The 21,255-nt window shown below is 43.7% G+C and overlaps 1 protein-coding gene across 4 annotated transcripts in view; it reads right to left on the bottom strand.

The window, feature by feature from the left end:
- The window catches only part of OSBPL5 (oxysterol binding protein like 5), a 135,855-nt gene extending 125,202 nt beyond the window's left edge, over nucleotides 1-10,653 (bottom strand). For 2 of the 4 annotated variants that reach the window (XM_041415032.1, XM_041415029.1), the window contains exon 1: nucleotides 9,329-9,465. In XM_041415032.1, coding sequence (XP_041270966.1) covers nucleotides 9,329-9,424 — 96 coding nt within the window. In that variant the 5' untranslated portion in view covers nucleotides 9,425-9,465. Of the gene's footprint in view, nucleotides 1-9,328; nucleotides 9,466-9,831; nucleotides 9,989-10,466 lie in introns of those variants that run through there. The other 2 variants (XM_041415034.1, XM_041415033.1) reach the window with 2 other exon arrangements.
- Between the last annotated feature and the right edge of the window lie 10,602 nt (nucleotides 10,654-21,255).

The following is a 21,255-nucleotide window of genomic DNA, read 5'->3' on the forward strand; positions in this document are numbered from 1 at the left end:
AGAATGCAGCCTTACTTCTGTCTTTGACAGCTGCAAGATCACTGCTGACACAACACATGCAATCTTCATCCTTACCTGAAATGCAGCAGCATGAAAAATTGGAAAGGACCCAGCAAAAAACCACAAGGCTGTCTCCAAGTCTTAAATCAACTGCAATGGGACTTCAGATGTCCAACCTACTTAACTAATCAAAGACATTGAAGGGATCACCTGATCATAGCCTGCAATCACTTAGAGGGAAAAGATGTCAGAAAGCTGGAGGAAAGAAGGTAGCAAAATGCCAGATTAGAGAGAAAGCACATATCTTTCACTGTAAAGAAAACTACCATTTCCACACATTTCTGAAGAGCACAAAAGAATCACCACCAAAAATTAAAACCTGCCTAAAGAAAATGGTGTAATTCAACCAGAAATTATTAGATCTAAGAATCCCAGGCTAAAATCCTTGCAGATCCAAAGTCAAATGACATCAACAGGATTGATACAGCTGGCTTTAACACCCAAGATGCAAAGAAAAGCTACATTGTCCAGAAAGCAAACTCCAGCCTTCCTACCTGAGCCCACTTTCTCACCTTAAGCACCTTAGGCTCTGCAACACTTGGCATGGTGATCTCCTTTCTCCAGCTGCCCAAACCCTGCACCTCACTATGCTGCAATCAAGCAGCAGAGCAGCCAGCAATGGGCAGTTCACGCTGCTTGTTAAACACTTCTGGTCCCCAAACACTGCATTTCTTCTCCACTTAACTTTTCTAAGGTCCACTTCCAAAGCAGCCTGGAGAAAACATTGTTTCACTGACTTCAGTAAAATAAACCTTTTTATTATTTCCCACACCGTTTCATTTCCTGGTACTTAAAGCTAAATGGCACAGATATTTACAGTACTGGGAGTCTCATCTGTAGCTCATCTAAGACAGCCTCACTGAGCCAACAGCTCACAGTGCAGTAGGACTGCCCATTAAAAACACTACGGGATAATTCCAGGCTTCCTATGGGCACCATCTATGTGTACAGCTCAGCTCATTTTCTACACATTATTAAAAGCTACTCTGTTTAACTCACCATTTAATTTTGATGTTAAATGAAAGCAAAAAGCATAACAAAAGAATGGGACAGAATAAAAAAGAAAAAGATGCACCTGAAGACTTTCTAGTAGCTTTACCCAGAGAGCAAACAGGCATACTTTGGCTGGAGCTGGGCCAGCAGACAATGCCAAATAACCCCAAGAAGAGATCAGACCCTCTCCCTGCCCTCATAACAGAGCCCTGTAGGCCAACATAAGAAAATAAATAAAACCAATGCCAAAACTTACTTTGTTATTTTTCCGGTGCAGACAGAGGCACAGAGGTGCAATCTCCTCACAGCTACAGGAGACCTGTGATGGAAGCAGGAACTAACACTGATCTCCTGATTTCAAAGCCAAATGCCCTAACCACAAAATTATCCTACTTGCATTGCCTCAACCTGTCTCATCCAGAAGAACCAAATTACTGGAGAAGAGAAGGAGGGAGAGAAGGGAAGAAAACAGAAGGTTTATGAGGAATATTTCTGGTCCACCTGGGAGCAAACACTGCTCACATTGGTCCCCCATAACTGCACTCCAATCAATTTAGAACAACGGTATGAAGTTTAGTGCCCAAAATACACAACTTTCTGAGAGTTCAAGCAAGGCTGACACAGACCTTCTCCTAAAGCAAGAAAAAGCCCCATATTGCTTAATGCTTTTTATACAGGGGCCTGGAATGCTCAAGAGATGAATTAATTCACACACTGCCTTTCCCCAGCGGTTCACATCTAGCCCAGATCACAAGTATCAAGTACAATCACACGCACTCTTGATAGACTTTGAAAGGTAAGAGCATGGCATGAGTGCAACTCCCAGGAGATAAACACTTGTATGGGACAAGTCCCTGTAGATCAACTTGGCAGCAGTCCTAGCAGGACAGCAAGGGAAGCCAATGCAGGAAACACTGCACTGAAGTGGTGTCTTGGACCCCAGGGTACAGAGGTGAATAAACGAGGGAACATGCTTTGGTTTTCTCCTTAACAGCTTCAACTTCCAAGGACACAACGAAATACTGCCCCAGATAAAACACTTTTATCCACATGGAGAGGCAGGGTGTGCTTACAGCACTTCCATGTTACAAGTGGCATAAAAGATGCCATTCTCAATCACATCAAATATGCCCAGACAGTGAGCTGGTGTGTTTTTACATGGGGTACACAACTCTGCACACCTTGTGATTTGCTCAGGCTCTCAAACAAGGGCAGTGGAGGGAGGCAACAGCACAAGGTGCCGCAGCTCCAGCACGGGAAGAGCAGCAGAGTTGGGTGCTGGTGGATGGCACAGAGAGCTGGGTGTGCCCACTCAACCTGCCCGGGGACTTGAGATGTTGCAACTTGCTCCAAGCGGAAAAGAGCAGCAAACCACGGCTTTCTGGCTTTCTCTGCAGTGTGGGCAAAGCACAGAGGGAGCAGAGCCTCGGGGGAGCCATGCTACACTGCAGTGCCTTCAGAGCTGCAATGACATTTGCTGTGTGTGCCCCGGCCTGTGTAGCTCCAGGCTTGGCTGGAGGGTGCAATCTGGTTCTTCACTCTATTTCCACAGCCATTTTCACTTGCAGTGCCTGCTGATTCCTTTCATAAACTGCTGCATCGCTGAGGTACAAGGGCAGAAAACTCTTCTAGCAAAACCTGGGAGTCAGCGATAGAGATGGGAAAATAAATTATTAAGGAACACATTGGGGCAGGTTTTCTTTCTTTCTGTCTTGAGCAAAACTGAAATCACTTCTTCCTTCCCCCATTGTGGCTATGGTAATAACACACAACTATTCATTATCCTCATCTTAACTAGAAAAGCCTCTTTCAATTTAGCACTTAATATAATTACAGTAAATTAAACAGTGTCTAGAAAAAGTCTTCCCTTTTCAGAGCTATTACCTTACCTCTGTGAAACTTCATCAGTTAAAAGTGAAGATAGCTATTAAACAATAAGGGCTTGTAGCTATTCAGTGAGCAGAAAAGTGAGATGTTCAGTAGAAAATTGTTCAAAATCTATTTCTAAATTCAATACCACATCTCCAAGGGAAAATGGGAGAATCTCATTAATGGCATTGCAATGTCCCTCTTGCACTGCAGAGATAGTACTTGTGCACCAATTCTCTGTTCACTTTCCTTCACCTCAACAGTTTCCTTTTTTAATATGAGGGAAAAAAAGTCTGCCTTTTATAAAATCACAAGGTAAATTATTGCCTTTGTGTGCTTTCAGTAAAAGCTCTCTCTGGCTAGTGATACACCATTAATGTGATTTCTCCAAGAGACATACAGGATAAAAAGCACTTGGCTGTCATGAAGTCAATGGGAAAACACACAGACTTTGAGAGGGTCATGATAAACAAAAAATAAAAGCCATAAATTTCCACACTGGTACTCTAAAAAAAGAGAAAGACAAAGCATCTACAACAGGTACTCAAGAGAGGCATTTGGTAAATGGTCATTCTGTGTTCTCCTAAATAAATCAAATGCTGGCTTGGTAATACTCGGAGTGATATTAGAAGCATTATTTTTAACACAACATAAGCTTACCAGCCATCAGGAACAAAATATTAAGCGGGAAATATCTTTAATGTATTGTTTTTCAACAATTGGGAGAACATTAGCAATAATTAGCAGCCAGCACTGGAAGTGCTCTCTGCTAACTGTGCATCTTGTGGATAACAGCAAGTCTTATGTTAACACAATGATGTCAGCTGACAACAGCTTTATGGCAGAGAAAAGCATATTGTGCATTTCTGGGAAAAAGAACCTTTAGTGTTGTGGGGATTATTATGGTTAAATTGCTTCTGAGTCACAGTCTGTTATTGCTCAATGTTTCTCACTTGGTCCCTACCTACCTACCTCTTATTTCCTCATGGGGATGCACCTGTTCAAAGAGAATAAAACTGGCATTGTTGCACCCCCTGTCTTAGCTCTTTTAGAAAAGTTATTCAGTATCTTTCTTATATAATGAGATTGTTTTTATTTATATTACAGAACAGCCCAGCAAAATCCAAGACAATACTGCTCTAAATATTGTGTGAATTTCCAATAAGAGACCTTTACACCAAAGAACACAAGCCAGGCAGAGAGAGGATGAAAAAAACATGGAAAGCTGATATTGGCACACCCTGGCCATGTATCTTCTCAGGGAAATGAGAAATGAGAGACCCTGCACCACATTTCTCAGATACACTCATGGCTAGAAGATCCTCCCAGCTTCTCAGCACACCTCACCCTCTTGGAAAAGAAAGCTTTCAGCACCTACGCTGAGGGATTCCACAAGCCAGAACTTGAACACCAGCTTGGGAAAAACTAGGTTAGAAGCCTCACAGTCTAGGCTTGGTTTAAGCAGCCTCCAGCCTTGTCCACAAGTGAAGCTCCCCAATGTTCCCAGTGAAGCAATACACAGGTGTAGGAATAAATGACTGCAGGTGTGCCAAGGTGCCTCCCATGACCTGGAGTCCAGAGAGAAATTCAGGCAATAACAGCAGTTTGATTACAGGAACAAAGCCTGGGTGCTTCATCAGTCAAAAAAAAAAAAAACAACCCAAAACAACCAAACCAAACAAACAAAAAAAAACCTCCAAAAACCCACAACACCAAAAAACACACTCAACAGACAAGAAATAGGGCCTTGTTTGCATCCACTGAACCTGAATTAAAACAAAACAAATAAAAAATCTTACACATGGTTATATACATTCTATCTCCTTTTCAATGAGAAAGGTTACAAAGGCAGAGCGAGACAAGAAGGCTGGGGCAAATGACAGATGTCAAAATGGAAATAAGAAAATCTACTATAAATGAAACTGAAAAATACAAACACTTTGTATTTCATATCTAACACACCTGTGCCCTGCTCTAGATGACAATAATAGAGCTCCATTGAAGGCAGTTTAAATTACTGCCTTGCCCACTAATGCTGTAATTTGTACGGTGCATTCAGTGCTCACTGAAAGCCCTTACAGTCCAAGTAAGGATTTACAAATTTACAAAAAAAACAAAAACAAAACAAAACAAAAAAAAAAAAAAAAAAAGAAAAAAAAAAAAAAAAAAAGAAAAAAAAAAAAAAAAAAAGAAAAAAAAAAAAAAAAAAAGAAAAAAAAAAAAAAAAAAAGAAAAAAAAAAAAAAAAAAAGAAAAAAAAAAAAAAAAAAAGAAAAAAAAAAAAAAAAAAAGAAAAAAAAAAAAAAAAAAACCCCAAAAAACAACAACAACAAAACAAAAACAAACCACCAAAAACAACTGCTTAGACCTGAACTGTCTGACCCACACGTGAAAGAAAATTAAATTATCTGCAAATCCAGATTACTTTCCTTAGTAAGGTAAGGGAAAAAAATAACTCACAGCATCAGCAGCTGTCAGGCTTGCAGGAGTGTGCGAGGTTCTTTTTCAAGGCAACACAGCAAGAAAAGACAGAAAGATTCATCTTATAAAATGGATATCTCATTTATTTGCATCCATGCCAGGAGCTTGCCAGAATAACCACGCTGACAGAGCATTAATTCCAGTGGCAATTTCACATTCACATTTCAGGGATTTTACAGATGAGGCAGCAACAGCTCCCCGAATGAACTGTGCAATGTTTGATAAAGTGTATAAAAGCCTTGGTCACCTCCTACATAAAAGTGATTCTCTCCTGATGCTGAAGTCATAGCAAAAAGAGAAAGTGCAAAAATATCAAAAGAAATTAAAATTGTTCTTTTCATTCTGCAAAGATTATTCACAACGATCAACAGTTACCCACAGCATGCAACGGGGCAGAATTCCCTTCCTCTCCTCACTGGGACATGGCAATTTATTGCTGTGAGGAGAGAATTCCCAATCATTTTAACCTGAGAAAAGAGCAAATAAATTCAACAATGCAGTGCTAGCATAGGCTTTGCACTCTTAACTGGCATCAAACAACACAGGTAACAAAAGCCAAGCTGCCTCTGCAGCACTGAAGGTGGGAAGGAACAGTGACACTACAACAGCTGGATGCAACAAAATGCATTGACATGAAAATTAAAGTGCCTTTCAGAGCAATCTCATGATTTTGCTGAGAGAAAACGGAAGAACTATCAGGACACTGCTTTTGTGCCTGAAGTGCTGGGATGCAGAAGGACCAAGCTCACATTTAAGCCTTGCACTCAACACAGAACGAGGCATTTCATCCCTCGATGCCTCTCTGCCACATACAATAGATTAGCAGCAAGTCTGCTTTTGTCTTGGTTTCTGCTGATCGATTTAGACAGCACACCCTTCAGGACTCTACTACAGCAGCATTCCAGCTTGGGAATACACACAAAATAGCTATTACATTATTCCTTGGGGGTACAATTTCACATTGATTGATTCACTGACAGATTAGATAGGATGAAGCAGGAAAGCCCCATGTTGAGTTTCCCCCCTCCCCCCCACAAGGAGAGCTGCACGCATCCCAGTTTATTAAGGATTTCTCTTTTGCCTTTAAGTATTTCTCTTTTGCCTTTAGCTGGTTAATTTTTCACTGATGCTATAATCATGCAAATGGTAACCAGGTTGCCAAAACACTCAAACTCATACAGCCCTGCAGTCAATTCCCAGTAAGTTGAAGCTTGGCATGGAGTTTAACAAAACACATAGAAAAACTACTATCAAGAAAACTGCCAGCACAGTGAAGTTATTGATACTGGAACGGAGCACAGACCTCAGTGGCACACTGCAAAAGGAAAGCCCAGGTATACAGCTGGCTGTTTATTAAACAAAGACGAGAATTGAGCCTTTTCAATTCAGACTTTGATTTATACACCTATAAATCCTTCAATGTGAAAGGAACGCAAAGGAAAAAATGGCACAACTTCAAGCGTAGCTCTACAAACACTACAGAAAACTGAGACTAAAGAACAAGGGATATGCCCATGTTTTTTATGCAGCTTGAAATAAATTTAAAAACACCACCACACAAGCAGCTGGACTATTCTAACCTTCTAACCCTAATCCCCCTTTCACATCACTCTCCTTCTGTGATGGGCAGAAACCATTAACAGGTAACTCTTACTAGCCTGCTGTTAGCTGCTTCCAGTTTTGCAAAATACTCCCCTTTAGTCCCTTGATCCTTTTGTATTACACAGATGCATACACAGTACCTAGAGCCTGATGCAAGCCCAACACTCCCACGCCTTGAGCAGAGAAAGAGTATTCCAATAATGAAGAAATGTGGAAACCTGGGCAGGTTGTACACTGCTCCTAAGTCCTCCACAGAGGCCCAGCAGCTACTTATCAGAAGGGTGTTTTTCAGGATGGTTGTCTCCTTCCTCCCTCACTGCATGACCAGAAAGAGCCACAGTGGTGGGGAGGAGCTGGGATGAAGGCAGAATCTGTGATTTAGACACAGCCCTGTACAATTAAATGCACACAACCACACAGCTCCAAAATGAGGGCTGAGGAGCACCTGGGAGGAGTTTGCTCAGTCTCAAGATGCTTGATGCTCTAAAGCACAGCAGAAACACCAGCAGTGACAGTCAGGAGCCTGCATAAGGAGTGAGCAAGCCCAGACCCACACTGAGACATGCTGGCAGAGCAGGTCACTGTCATTCCTGCCCAAACCCGTGTGTATTTGGCATTTGGATTGCTCTCATTCCCTGAGCTGCTTCTTGTGTTTCCTTTACCTTAGTAACCACAGCAGGCATGCAGAAACACCTACAACATGCTGCCAGAGACACCTCATGTTGAGGAGTGGAGGCGTGAGGAGCAGCATTTCTGGCTGAGAAAACACTGTGCTGTTAATGCTCCAAAGGCAGGCAGGTCAGGAGAAAAACACTAAATGTAGCTTTTCCCCCAAATAAAACAGGAGATCAAATAGCACAAATCTGTGCAGTTGCAGAGGGAGGTCTGTGCTCTGCTGCTCAGAAGCAGCAGGGCCCTGCTGACACACTTCAGGGCAGTTTCATTTTTACCTCTTCAGCCCCAGATCCAGCAATAAAAGACCTTCAGCAGACAATCTCACAATTGCCTCCAGCAGATAACAGCTCCTGTGGACACGAAGTGAGTCTAACCCAATTCAGATTAGCTTAACTGAAATTTTTATGATCCATGAACATAATAAGAATTAGTTGAGTCTCAGTTTTGCTCTGAGCACGGCACACTGATTTCAAACACTGCACATAACAGATTATAGGAATGGCTTTCCCTAGAGATATCCTGGATTCCAAACCACAGCACTGTATCAGACACAGAGCCATTTTTCTTCTGCTGTAGCCAAGAAAGCACCTTGAGAAATATCTAATCCAGCAATGGAAACTGAACCACCTGTACTCTACAAGCCTCCCTCCCACTCACCTGATGAATCAGTGTTGCAATAGAGCACATGAAAATTAAATTAAGCACCATGAAAAGATTAGAGCAGTAAATCCGCCTTTCAGTTACTTTCATGCATCACCATGATTAAATCATTCCTTAGGTTCACATTGTCCTCTTCAATCCAAAACAGGCAGTGGGCAGGACTATGGCCTGCATTTTCTCCCTTGAATCAGAGAGCTGCTGTCTGTACCTGCATCAATAGTGCCACAAAGTAACCCCTGGAGCTGAACCTGACTCCCTTGCTGCCTCCAGGTCTTTTTGGCCCAGGTCTGTCCCCCTCCTTGCCTGGCAGGGGTGGGGATACTCCCAGCGTCATGACCATCCTACTGGGAACCATTCTCCTCTTTGGGGAAGAGAACTTACCACACACAGAGCTTAGCTAGAGGCTTCTGTCTCTCCCTCCCCACTCACACCTTTTTGGAAATTGCTGCCAAGGGGGAAAGGTGGCAGCTGGGGACATATCCAGTGCAATGGTTGTTCTCTGCTGCACAACACTGCTGAATACTGTTGCTATCTTCTACATCAGTGCAAAGAGGGAGAAGGAATATTTTGACAACAAAGATAGTGCTGCAGCTGGATGAAGTGAGGAGGTTGCTATGCAGTTTAAAGAACTTTCCCCTCACTTATGTTAAACTATTGTTTCACACTACAATGCTTTAGGTTTGCATAGCACTTGAAAAATACGGTTTCTGATCCAACTGATCCAGTCACATGTGCTTATGTGTTTATTTCTCCAGGAATGCTGCCTTGCTTCATACTCACTGCAAGCTACAAGCATTACCAAACTCAGGCTTCCAAAATCTGGTTTTTAGATAGTGATGCCTATCGTCTCCACTATGATATCTGTAAAAGCACCTATAGGAAAGGTAATTACTATTGTCAATTAAATGTAGCCAATTAGTAACAGTGCAGTCTCTTTACTAGTTCCTCACCATGCTGGAAGAAGTACATTAAAAATGCGTTCCACCTACCAGATATGCCCACATGCCTAAAGAAATCAGGTCCCCTTGACAGCACGCCATCCCACACGCCACACCGGCCGCTTGCTGGCCCCCCAGCCCTGCCATGTCGACAAGTCGGGGGGCAAGAGGATCCAACCCACGGCTCCCGTCGCCAAACCCCAAAAGGCACACGTAGAAACGGAGCCAAACAACCTGGGCACAAAGCAGGGGCACAGGCGGCAGGTTGCCCTCCCAGAGCTGCCAGCGCTCAGACCCTCGCTGAAATCCCGCCGCCCGCAAGCCGACTCGGGGGTACCACGCTATACTTAAAATAGGCAGCCTGGCAGCGCGGGGGACAGGAAGAACAGCTAGCATGGGAGGCGGGGGAATGGATTTATTGGAATAATTTAGGGCGGGGAGGGGGGGGGGGGGACGGCATTTGCTTTCATAGGGTATTTTGGGGAGGATGGCTTCAGGGATTCGGGGGAGGACGTGGCTTTTAGGAGGAGGTGGGGATGTCCGGTGCGTCTTACCTGGCCGGGGCGGCCGAGCCCCCGCGCGGTGCCGCGCTCAGCACTCCGCGCCCCGCCGCCGCATCGCCGGGACACGCGTGGGACGGGAGCGGGGACACGCGTGGGCCCCGCCGAGCCGCTCCCCCGGCGGCACGGAAAGCGCGCAGCGCCGGGCCGCGGCCGGACAGCTGCTCGGGGGAGGCGGCGGCAGGAAATACCAAAAGACTGATCCAACCACGCTAGGGAGAGAGGGAGGGAAGAGAGGGGGGGAATGGAGAAGAAAAATAGAGGGAGGAAAAAATAAAAACGGAGGAGAGGGGAGGAAAAAAAAAAGGGGGAAGGAAACGTGCAAAATCCGGGCGGGATCGGCGCGGAGCGGGCGCGGCGCTCGGCTCTCCGCGGGAGCGCCCCGGGGAGCGCTTCGACCTCTCCCGGCCGGAGCTCGGCTCCCTTCGGTTTGTTATCGCACCCCACACTCCCCGCAGTTTGTGTCTTTCTTCTCCTCGGCACAGGGAGAGCCTGAAGCCAAGGCAGAGTAAATAAAGCAAAACCACCAACCCCTTAAACAAGAATCAGGCGGACCCCCCGGCCAGCAAGCAGCAAGCCATCCCTGGGGTTCCCTGACGCCACGCGCAAGATAATGGAGAAAAGCCAACCTGGAGGAATCACCGCGCTGAAGCCCTGCAGCTGCAGGAGCACTTTGTCTCAGCATCCAGCCACACGCCTCCGCCGACGCCGCGGCTCAAAGGCGCCCATGCAATATGCAGCCCTGACACGCAGCTGGGCACGCTCCCAGCTTCGCCTGTGCATCCAGAGCAAAAAATCAATCCCATGGCAAGCACGGACCCCTAAGCTCCTCCAGACGAGGAGGACAGTCCAATCATCGCATCCCTGGTCTCAGCCTGCCTGCCCTTAGGGGGAGGCATGACTTTACAGGCAGCAGAGTATCTGGTAAAGCATCACGGCAGAAAACGACCCAGCCACATGCATTTAACTGATGCTTCCTCTCTCCTCCACTCTGCGGGTCCCACGGTTCAGCGCTGGACCGAGAACAGGAAGCCAAATAGGACTTCACACCTCCTTCATCTCCATAGGAAGAGGGGTAGCAAAGTTAAAAGGCGCCCAAACTTTCTGAAACCAAAAATCACATGAGGGGATAATGTGACCAACATGAGTCTGACTTGCATCACTGAAGTCTGAATCACCCATGTACAGCTGAAGCTTTGGTGCAAAATACAGCATGAAGCTCAGACTCACGCTTCTGAAACCAGAAGCATTAAATCATGTGCCTGAAATGCTTTACTACCCCACCCTTCAGAGAAAAAGCCAGATCCTTTTTCTCTTCAGTGTGTGCAGGGGCTGAACCAAGACAAAGATCACTAGCTCTGATGTTCCTCATACTACACAGGAAGCCAGCTTCCAGCACTGAAAAGCAGCAACTCATTACTTGAAAAGGTCTCCCAGATCTTAATGAAAAATCCTGAATTTATCCCAAGATGCAAGCTCAACTTGGATCAGGGCACAATTTCTCTCAGTTGGCCTCCAGCCAATTCCAGCCCAGGCATGGCCTACAAGGCTTCACCCTGCATCACAGATATCCACGTACCTAATGCCAGCAGAGGTAGCTGATTTTCTCCTAGTGACCTCAATGGGACATAGAGCAGAATGCACTGTACCTAGCTAAGAGTAGAGCATGGTGCTGGAAGGAGAAGTCATCATCCATTTTTGCTCTTTCCTGGAAAGAAGCATTATAAGCACAGCATAAATGATGAACAGCTCACACAGCCTAAGCTGTCCCTACTTTTCAAGGGTCACCACAACCCTTCTCTACCTGTTAAATAAGCCCCTGAATCACTTGCATAGGGCAGGTGATTCTAAGTTCACCTGTATTTGTTGTGATTTCTGCCATCATCTGCAAGGTGTGGAGAGTTGTCATGATTCCAGCTGCCTTCAAGTTGGTCGGGATTTTCACTTAATCCTCGCCAAAATTTTACCCTGAGGGCAAGCCTGTACTGTGCAATGGGGCAGGGCACGGCATGGAGATGCCAAGGCCTCTCATCACCCTGGCTCAGGGCACTGCCAGGTTGAGCCAACCTCTTAGAGCATGAACCAGCTCACCCGGCCTCACGCTGCCTTCTCACTCTCCCTGCTGCCTCCTGTCCTGTCTGTTCCAGGCCACACTGCGGTCCTTTCTGTGTCCTCCACTCCCTTCACCCTTCTGCTTTTAGAGCTAGAGCACTCAAATGCAACCAGGTAGTTTGCCAGCACCTTGTCTGGTACAAATGGCTTTTTAACTAAAGCATGGACTTGACATTGGTTCAGCTGTCTGTATCCAGACTGGCTTTGTCCCACCATGGCTTCTCAGCTACTTGGGTAGAGAGATGTACAGTTTTTAGCACCCTACATGAATCTCAGTGGGACTTAGAGCTCACTTCCCAGGGATTTCCATTTTGAACATTTAAAAAAACCTTTCTAAAAGTGTTTTGGCTAAAGATTTCTACTAAATTATTTTCTTATCAGGCAGTCATTCCATGATTACTAGGGTTTCATCTGTTCACTGCCACATTGCTACACAACACTCATTTGATAAAAAAAACCTGAACATCCAAAATTATTTCTGTCAAAACAGTTAGAGAACCTCATAAAAAATAATACATTAGGTTTTCCTATGTGCTCTAGGACAGTGCATGAGGCATTAGTGATGCACAGAACAGAATACTTGTCAGTTAAATTGTCAAAATTTTTTGCGTAAACTTGAGAAAATGAGAGAAAATTTACCTCAGACTGATGCTTTGCATCATGCAGCCATGGCAATTCTTATGGTCCAGAGACCCCTGAACTTGAATTTGCTGTGTCTTCAGACCTTGCACCAGATGGGTCCCCTGACTGGGTTAGAGCAATCCATCACTTCCCTGTCTGTCTGTCGAAGCTGGGACCTAGATCTGTTCTCCCCATTGTAAGTCCCCCACAGGAATGCGGGGAGTAAGCAATGCAAACACTAATGTTTTTGAAAAACCATTTCCCACAGCCCTCTAGTGTCTATTCTGTTAACAGCCATTGAGAAAACACATCTGCTGGTTATGTGCTCTCTGCAGTCCATGCAAATACACCTGAGGTGTGGATAAAACCCTCAGCGGGTAGATGTGGAGTACAGAGCTTGCAACCCAGCTGTGCATTTGGGGTGAGCTTTGCTGTGTCCTAACACCACCTGAGGTCCCTAGTTTAAAGCTAATTCATCAGTGTCCCCCAGATATCACATATCCCTTTGACAGAAGCTCTTTGATGGATGTACCTTGCAATTAGGGCTGCGGACCCTTCTGGTTTCAACTCTCCTTAGCAAGAAATCAGCATTCCTTTCAGGGGGTTTGCAGCTGTGGTATTTCCTTTGGGCATTTGCCAGTGTTTGCAGCACTAAACTTTCCTATCACAGAAACAAAATTCTGTCCTAAAAGGGCTTGTAAACTGGTGTGAGCTCTATCATAAACAGGGTAACAAGAGCAGCAAAGCACAATAAGCTTTAATTCTGGGAGAGTCTAGTCAGGCTGTTTCAGCTGTTGTTACTCCAGTCCTTACAATCCAGTAGTGCAACTTGAAGACCTTAATAGTCAGAATGCTGAAAAGCAGAGTCTCAGATATTTTTATGGCAACCCTTGGAGATGTGCAACAACACAATGTCAATGTTGTCTAGAAATTGTGGTAAATGCAGACAGGCCAGTGAGCAGCAGCAGCAACAGACAGAGCACTCAGTTCTCTCAGGTCAGCAGCCTGCCTAGGAAATCATTGCAGTGCTTTACCCTGCATCTTCCTTTTTAATCCTCCACCTCTCACAACTGCTGAACAAGCTCCTCTTCCCCCAGCATAGATCAGACTTCACCTATGTGAACTGTAAATGCAGAGTCCAGCAGACTTGCATTTTATGCTTTCCTATATCTCATAACATAGTTACAATAGTTCTACAAGCTCCCCTTCATGACTAGATAGTTAAATGCCATAAAAGCCATAAGATATATTTATTAGCCTCTATTAAAATGAAAATGGAGAGGATCATATTTCTATCATTATAATTACTACAATGGCTGTAAAGCCATAACCACTTTAATCATATGAATGGTTGTTAGTATTGTAAGATAGTTGCCCTTAAGCTCATGGCACACAGTGAGACAAGAAGCAGGAGCTTAAAACAAATGAGTGAAAAAATGTTATTAAACACAGGTCTTTATCATTAGTTGTAAGCTTCAACACAGCTGTGTACAATTAATGATAAGAAAAAGATCACTTTTGCCCGCAAGTGTTTTTCAGTGCAATGTTCCTTAGCAAAAATATTCAATGTCATAGCTGGATAGAGCAGGAGTTTCTTGTTAACAAATAGTAGTCTGTCTGTTTAGAGCTCTGAAAAAAAACGTTTGTTCATTTTACATTTTGAAAAACAGAACTGCTGCTAAACCAGGATCCTAATTGCTAGTTGCTGGAACAGGTCTCTAGAGAAGTTAGTTAGAAAAACCACAACCATCTCCCCAGGAGCCACTGGAGACTGGAGTCCTCTTGTGGCAAAAGGCAGAAGAAAATTTCCAGTGACTGATTACTGCTGAAAGCTGCGACCCAGTAAGAGGTACAGGGAGTATCTACTTGGTAAAGAGCTTCATGTCACATTGCAGAGCATAAAAGCAGCAGCGTGAAGACTTCGCAGCTGGCAGTGGGCAAGCATCAAAAGGAGCAGGATGCCACAGTGTTTTGATACTGCAGACTTCTGTTTGCTGTGGTAGCTCCTTTCTGTTAGTGTGTTCCCTGCTGAGGTGATGTTTCTGACTGGGGTTTTTTGTTTCGTTTTTTTTTCTGTCTCTCTTAGCAGAGGTAATTTTTCCTGAGTGGTTTGCTAGCAAGAATTTTTCTCCTGGCTAATATATTCACTGTACAGTATCAGAGGTCAGCTCCCATCCTTCTTTTCAGTCGCTGAGCTGGGCAGATAACACAATTCTAAGACCTTTTTTAGATCTTGCTGTTCTGTATTCCATCTCCTTTTCTGTTGTGTTGTCTCTATCTGCAGTAGACCCTATGGTCTGCCTCGAGCTCATCTTAGGAGACATTTCTATGAATCATGGATGTTGGCCATGTTAGTGCCATGATCCCTGCCTGGAACAGCACTGCAGAAGATGGAGTAAGTAAATAACCTGAAAATCTTTCTTTACTCACACACTGTGGTCAGCAAGTTTTCACATGTCCACGCTTGGGCTTGGGTTACAGCAAAGAGGTTATCTGGCTACCAATTTCATCCCATGGGCCAAACCTCCAAAGGGCTCATGAGCCTCTCACAGCTTTGGTGGTCCTGCCAACAAGATTTTGAGCTTTCAGGAAAAGTCTCCAGCAGGAGCATGTAGCACAGGCTTCATAGGCAGCTTTAAAGACCTGCCAGTAACAAAATACAATATCCCAGATGCTCTTACCTGGTTTATTTTCTCTATCCAACCCATCACATGCTTGGATGGTGCCCTGCTTTCTATAACCTTAGCCTCAAGGGTGTTTTTCAGGAATCTAAATACAAAGCCATTTCAACTACTTCACCCCAGACCTCATTCCAGAGAAACTGTTTGTGATCTTAGGTATCTTATATTAAACAAGACTTCTAGGCCAGACCTTACTTTCTCTACCTTGCACCCTCACCAATATAAACTTCTTTCTCAAGAGGACTCATTCAGGAATCCCAAACTAAAGTCTGTGTTGGGAAGTAAAACTGCTCCACATACATGGGTCTTGCTGCAGCTGGAGTCAAATGATGTTTAGTTGTGACTACCCAAGTTCCTAATTTCTTACTGTTCAGCTGAAGCCAGTTCATGTCAAGCACCATGGACCTGTTTTATTTTCCTCCAAATGTCTAAGCCAGCAAATTAAGCTGAATGCTGCCATTATGGCTTTAGTGTGAAAAATAGATCAAAGAATTTGGCTGCCATTGATTTGCTCCCACAGGCCCGGCCAGTAACTAAATGCAAGTATAATCTCAGAGAATAGCCCAAAATGCTGAGCTGATCTGGTGAGCAAGGTTCCTTCTGCAGAAGTCTGGAAAGCAGCCAAGATATCCAGGATCTGACAAATTGTCCAGTGAAATCTGGGCTAGATTTCAAAACCCTTGATAAGACATGACACAAAACCAATTTGGTATTCAAAAACATTCCAATAACCCTTGTTGCTGGTCAGATTTCAAGCTAATTACAAAGCAAGCTAGCTGTTACAAAGTCTCAAAGGACAAAACAAAAACATTCATGTATATGTAAACATATCCATAAGTAGAATCGTAGCATAGTTTGGGTTGGGAGGGATCTTTAAAGGTCAGCCAGTCCAACCTCCCTGCAGTGAACTGGGACATCCACAGCTATGTCAGGCTGATCAGAGTCCCATCCAATCTGACCATATAAATATGTGTATAAATGAAGTTCCAGCATGGCTGCAGTGTGAGTCCATCCCTTGGGCAACTGTCCTCCCTAAACTGCTGCAGCATAAGTCACTTCCATGGGGCTTCTTCACTATGGAGAGGCTGCTCCAGTGTGGGCTCCTCTTTGTGTGAGCCTCCCACAGGTCACAGCCTCCTCTCAGGCATCCGCTTGCTCTGGTTTGCAGTGGGATCTCTGCATCCCTGTGGATCTCCATGGCCTGCAGGGGCACAGCTGCTTCACCATGGGCTGCATCATGGGCTGCACCATGGGCTGCAGAGGAATCTCAGCTCCAGCACCTGCACACCTCCTCCCCATCCTTCTGCACTGACCCTGGTGCCTGCAGGGCTGTTCCTCTCCCATGTTCTCATCCTGTTCTTCTCTGGCCACAATTACAACTGTGCAATCACTTTTTTTTTCTCTTTCTCTAAAAATTCTATCACAGAGGCGTTACCACCATTTCTAGTTGGCCCAGCCTTGGCCAGTGACACTTCCATCTGTGGATTGCCAGGGACTGCCTCTGCTGGACAGGGAGGAAGCTGCCAGCAGCTTTTCCCAGAAGCCAACTCTGTAGCCTCCGTTCTTCCAAAAGCTTGGCCATGCAAACCACTCCAACACATGTGTCTCTATAAAAGAGTCCTCTATCAGACTTATGAGCATAGACACACAGGTCTTCATATGGGCCAGTACCAATCTCTGCACATAGTGATGTATTGACTGATCAATACTCTGTCCATGGATAGATCTGGATCTAGACAGACAGAAATCACAGCTTAATTCCTATTTGTTTACTACTTCATTCTCTCCAGAGAGGGGCATTTTGAATTACAGATGATTGAATCTAGTTCCTGACACTCGATGTATACTATTGATCTGGAGGTCCGGACAGTGAGTCACAAATCAGCTCTATTAGTAGCTTTGTAATAACATTGTATCATATTCCCAAGCTTGCAGCTGCTTCCCAGGATGTGTTTGTTCTCATTCTTGACCCTTTTTATTTTACCTGACTCTTGACTCACTCTTGTAGCCAGCTCATCTCTAATAAATTATGGAACTTTTCACAGCTTCTTCCCTGCTCTTCTCTCCGAAATTCATCTTCTGGCTCCATTTGTGATCAAGAAAAAAGTCTCCTTGGCTGTTACAATTCATTTTCAGGACTCTTTGTTATTGCTGATGCCTCCAGTGAACTCCCACAGGGGCTTGAAGGAGATCAGGAAGAAAAAGTACAATCATATTTTTTGCTGCTTCTGAAGGGCATCTGGTTTATCAGCACAGAAGGATGCCAGTATTTTTGTCATCCTTTTGCTTCAAACAGGAAGACCTGTCTGGTGTTAAAGTCACAAGTTACAATTATAGAAATAAACCACAAAATACTGAAGCCTGCATGAAAAATGCTTCCTGAGAACAGATCTAACACTATCAAAGACCATGCTCTGACTTATAACCCAAAAGGACGGCACACAAAGGTTTGTTCCAGAGCAAATTGTCTGTCCCTTTTATGACACAAAGGACCTGGTTTCATCCCAGAGTCACTGATTAGATCTGTGCTGTTGCAGTCCAAACAAAAAGGCACTCTTACAGAGGATGGCTTGATTTAGCTACTACTGGAGTCCTGAAATAGTGGGATAATACCTTGGGAACTATGACGTCCACATGGGTGACATGATGGTGGCCACAGAGAACTGTAGGTAGTTGCTCCATCATTTTGCAAATTAAATTATTTGTGTCCTAGCTGTTTTCAGCCCAGATGAACTGTATTGTTCCCCTGCCAGTGACTGTGTCTCCTGATCCCTTCATACAGTGAAACCAGGCTTGCTGTGGTGTGTGACTTTCTTGTGCTGACACTGCATTAGCAAGCAGGAGCACATCTGTAAGGCAAAGAAATTGGTAGTGAGGATGCAACATGCACACTATTTGCATTTCAGAGAGCTGGCTTTGGACTAGCTTTAGTCTGATTCCATCAAGTCAGCATCCATCAACAACTGCAACAAATTAGGCATGCTCCTAGAGTGCATCTTCCCATGCTGATTCACTGAAAGGGATTCCAGGTGCATGTACTCTGAGGCTGCTCTGGCTGTGAATCAAAGAGCAGTAAATAAAAACGATCTGGATATTTGCCTCAAAACCACATTGCTGATCTGTCTGAAAAAGAAAGAGAGTGACATCTGAGAAACTAAGAGGCTGCTGACTGAAAAAACAAAGGAGATACTGATAGCAAAAAAATACCCTGAATGCAAAGACACAGATTTTAGGATAACACATCATCTTATCTACTGACTGGTAATAGCTCCTTAGGTTTGCACAAGCCTTGGAGCATGTTGCTTAGCCCTTCTGAGTTATGCTCCCTCAATTATACCTGGCTGTAAAAGTCAGGATATTTGTCCCTGTTCACACCCAGGGGAAAACACCTGTGTGGAGCAGCTAACCCATGTGGGACATTGCTGGAAGCAGATCCCACAGATGGAACACCACAGCCCCACATTCCACCAGGCCTTCACTGGGTATGAGCCTTGCCATGAGGCCAAAGGCTGCTTTTTTCAATCACATATTGTCACATGGTGGTTTCATGCCACTGTTTTGAAGATGAGCTATGCTAAATGTAGCAGCCTTTCACTTTGAACTATCTGGTAAAGATACAGACATTAAAAGTAAGACCTACTTGTAAGAACAGGTGTCCTTTACAAGACAATCAGTGAAAAACATACCATAGGTTTGAACAACAAATGCTACCTGTGGTTATATTGATCAAGAAATTGCAAAAAATACACAAATATATGAAATATGTTAGTTAAAACTGTTATTACTTATATTTATATGTGTACAATTAAATGAGTAATGTTAATCAAGTATATAGGGATGAAACCAGAGTTCAAGACCATCAATGATCTCTTGCTACCCAGTACAGGAGACTCTCTGACATGCAATTAATCCTTGTCCTGCTTTCCAATGGCTACAAAGAAGAGAAAAGAATAATGGGTAGAATAAAATATTCTCTTTAGCTGATCTCAGAGTGAAAAAAATAATTACATTTGAATATGGTGAGCTAATTTGATAGTGCTTTTCAAAAGTACCTCAAGTAACCCTTGGGAAAAGAGTTTTTTTAAACAGAACAAAATCCAAATGAACCTTCACGGGGGTGGAGTCATATTACAACCTTCAAATTTATCCTATTTTCATCAGAGCTGTGCCAAGCATCTCAGCCAGCTTGTGCTTCTGCAGCAAAACTTCATGCTTCTCTCAGCTCTGTCAAACTGTCCAGTGAAAGCAGATGAAACTCAGCAGTTCTGGACGCAGTCAGAAAGCTCACAGGATGCCTGTATCAGCAATGGCAGTGATGCAAGGCTCTGCTGGTTAAAGCCAGAGGGAAGTCCAGCATATAGATTGGTTTTGAAAAATTGCAGTTGCCACTGACAGGAAATTCTTTTTGTCAGGCAGCAAAACCATAATGGAGTAGATCTGTAAAGGAGCAATATCACTTGGTGTCAGGTGGGAGTCTGGACATCATTACTTATTCTTTTTCTTTCCCTGGGAAGATTGCTCTAGGTCACTGGATTATGTTAAACAGGCCAGTAATTTTTAGGGAGATTTGAGCAAAATTGTTTCCTCTTCTCTGAAATACACGTCTTGGAAACCTGCTTATACATGTACACACAGTTTCTCCCTGAACAGATGTTACTTTTCACAAAATTACAAGGCTGATCTCTGTGGTGAATACAAAGTAGTTTCAAGAACTCTGTTCTCTGAGCTGCTTACAGAGCATAGAACCCAAAGGAAGGAAGGGAGGATCTGGTGAGGAAAAGAACATCTTCTCCAGACTATGTTCTGGTTCTGGCCTCAGATGCTGAATTTCTCTTTGCAAACTTTTATGCCTTCAAGTCTTCATGCGCAGAATGAAATATTTCTCACAGACTTTGCTTACATGCATTTTATACTCTTGATGTCTTATCTACCATGTCTAGAACTGCAGTTACTCCTGTTCTGATATAAATAACAATGTTTTATTACAGTTCACAGTATTGCACTTCAGCACTTGTACAGAAAGTCACTGACTCCTCCTCTATTGCTTTTCTGTGAGTTCATTAGATTTTCCCTTTAAAATTCATAAGAGGTTTCTAAAAGTACTAGTTTTCAGAATAGAAGAAATTTTCAAATCTAAAAAGACCTGCAAAGAAGAAAAGTTATGTTTATATAAGAAACAAATCAATCAGAGATGGTATTCTGTGTTTAGGCTTTTGCATGTGCAGAAGTAAAACCAAGTAAGAAATGTCTTTATATGTCTTTTTTTATAAGAAGGGCAGTAAGATATGCCTTAAACCTCATAACCCAAAAAGCATAAGGCAAATAATTTCTCTTTCCCTCTCCTCTCTACCTCTTTTTTTTTTTTTTTTTTTTTTTTTTTTTTTTTTTTTTAAATGGAACGAAAATCTTGCTTGATAGAGGGAAGCAGGGGATGGAAAGGTAGGAAAGGACTATCGGGGGATGTGGCAGACTCTCATTTCTTACTCAAAACACAGGTAAATGTCACCAGCTCCAGAAAACACAAAGGATTCAATGTCTGGCAGTTGCTTGGCATATTCTCACCTCACTTGTAAAAGCAAATTCTTAGCTGTTAGAATGGGAAAGGATCTTTCTAAACACAAAATAAATATAAATAGATATCTGTGAGCTTGTCTGTGCAGTTGTTTTTTTCCTGGTTATACTGGTCTAATGAGATGATTCATGTTAGACCAGGGTGGACACTCTGATTTTAGGTGAACACTGGATCTTGTCAGAATAGATTAAAGCATATGCAGCAATATACAGTAAAAAAGACAGGCCTTGATTTTTAGACACAAAGTGTCCTCCTGGGAACTACTGCTGGTTTAATTAGAGAGGTTCAAAGTCTCTTTCCCTTTCTATTGTCACTATCCCATGTTGATCAGCTGAGTCTGAGGAGAGACTGAACTGATCTCTCCTGCATGACATTCCCTTCACTTGGAAAGATACCAACTCAGCTGACAAGTATTGTGACTGTAATGAGTAA

This window comes from Onychostruthus taczanowskii, unplaced genomic scaffold (genome assembly GCF_017590055.1).
Source record: "Onychostruthus taczanowskii isolate IOZ18803 unplaced genomic scaffold, ASM1759005v1 scaffold49, whole genome shotgun sequence".
Lineage (NCBI taxonomy): Eukaryota > Metazoa > Chordata > Aves > Passeriformes > Passeridae > Onychostruthus > Onychostruthus taczanowskii.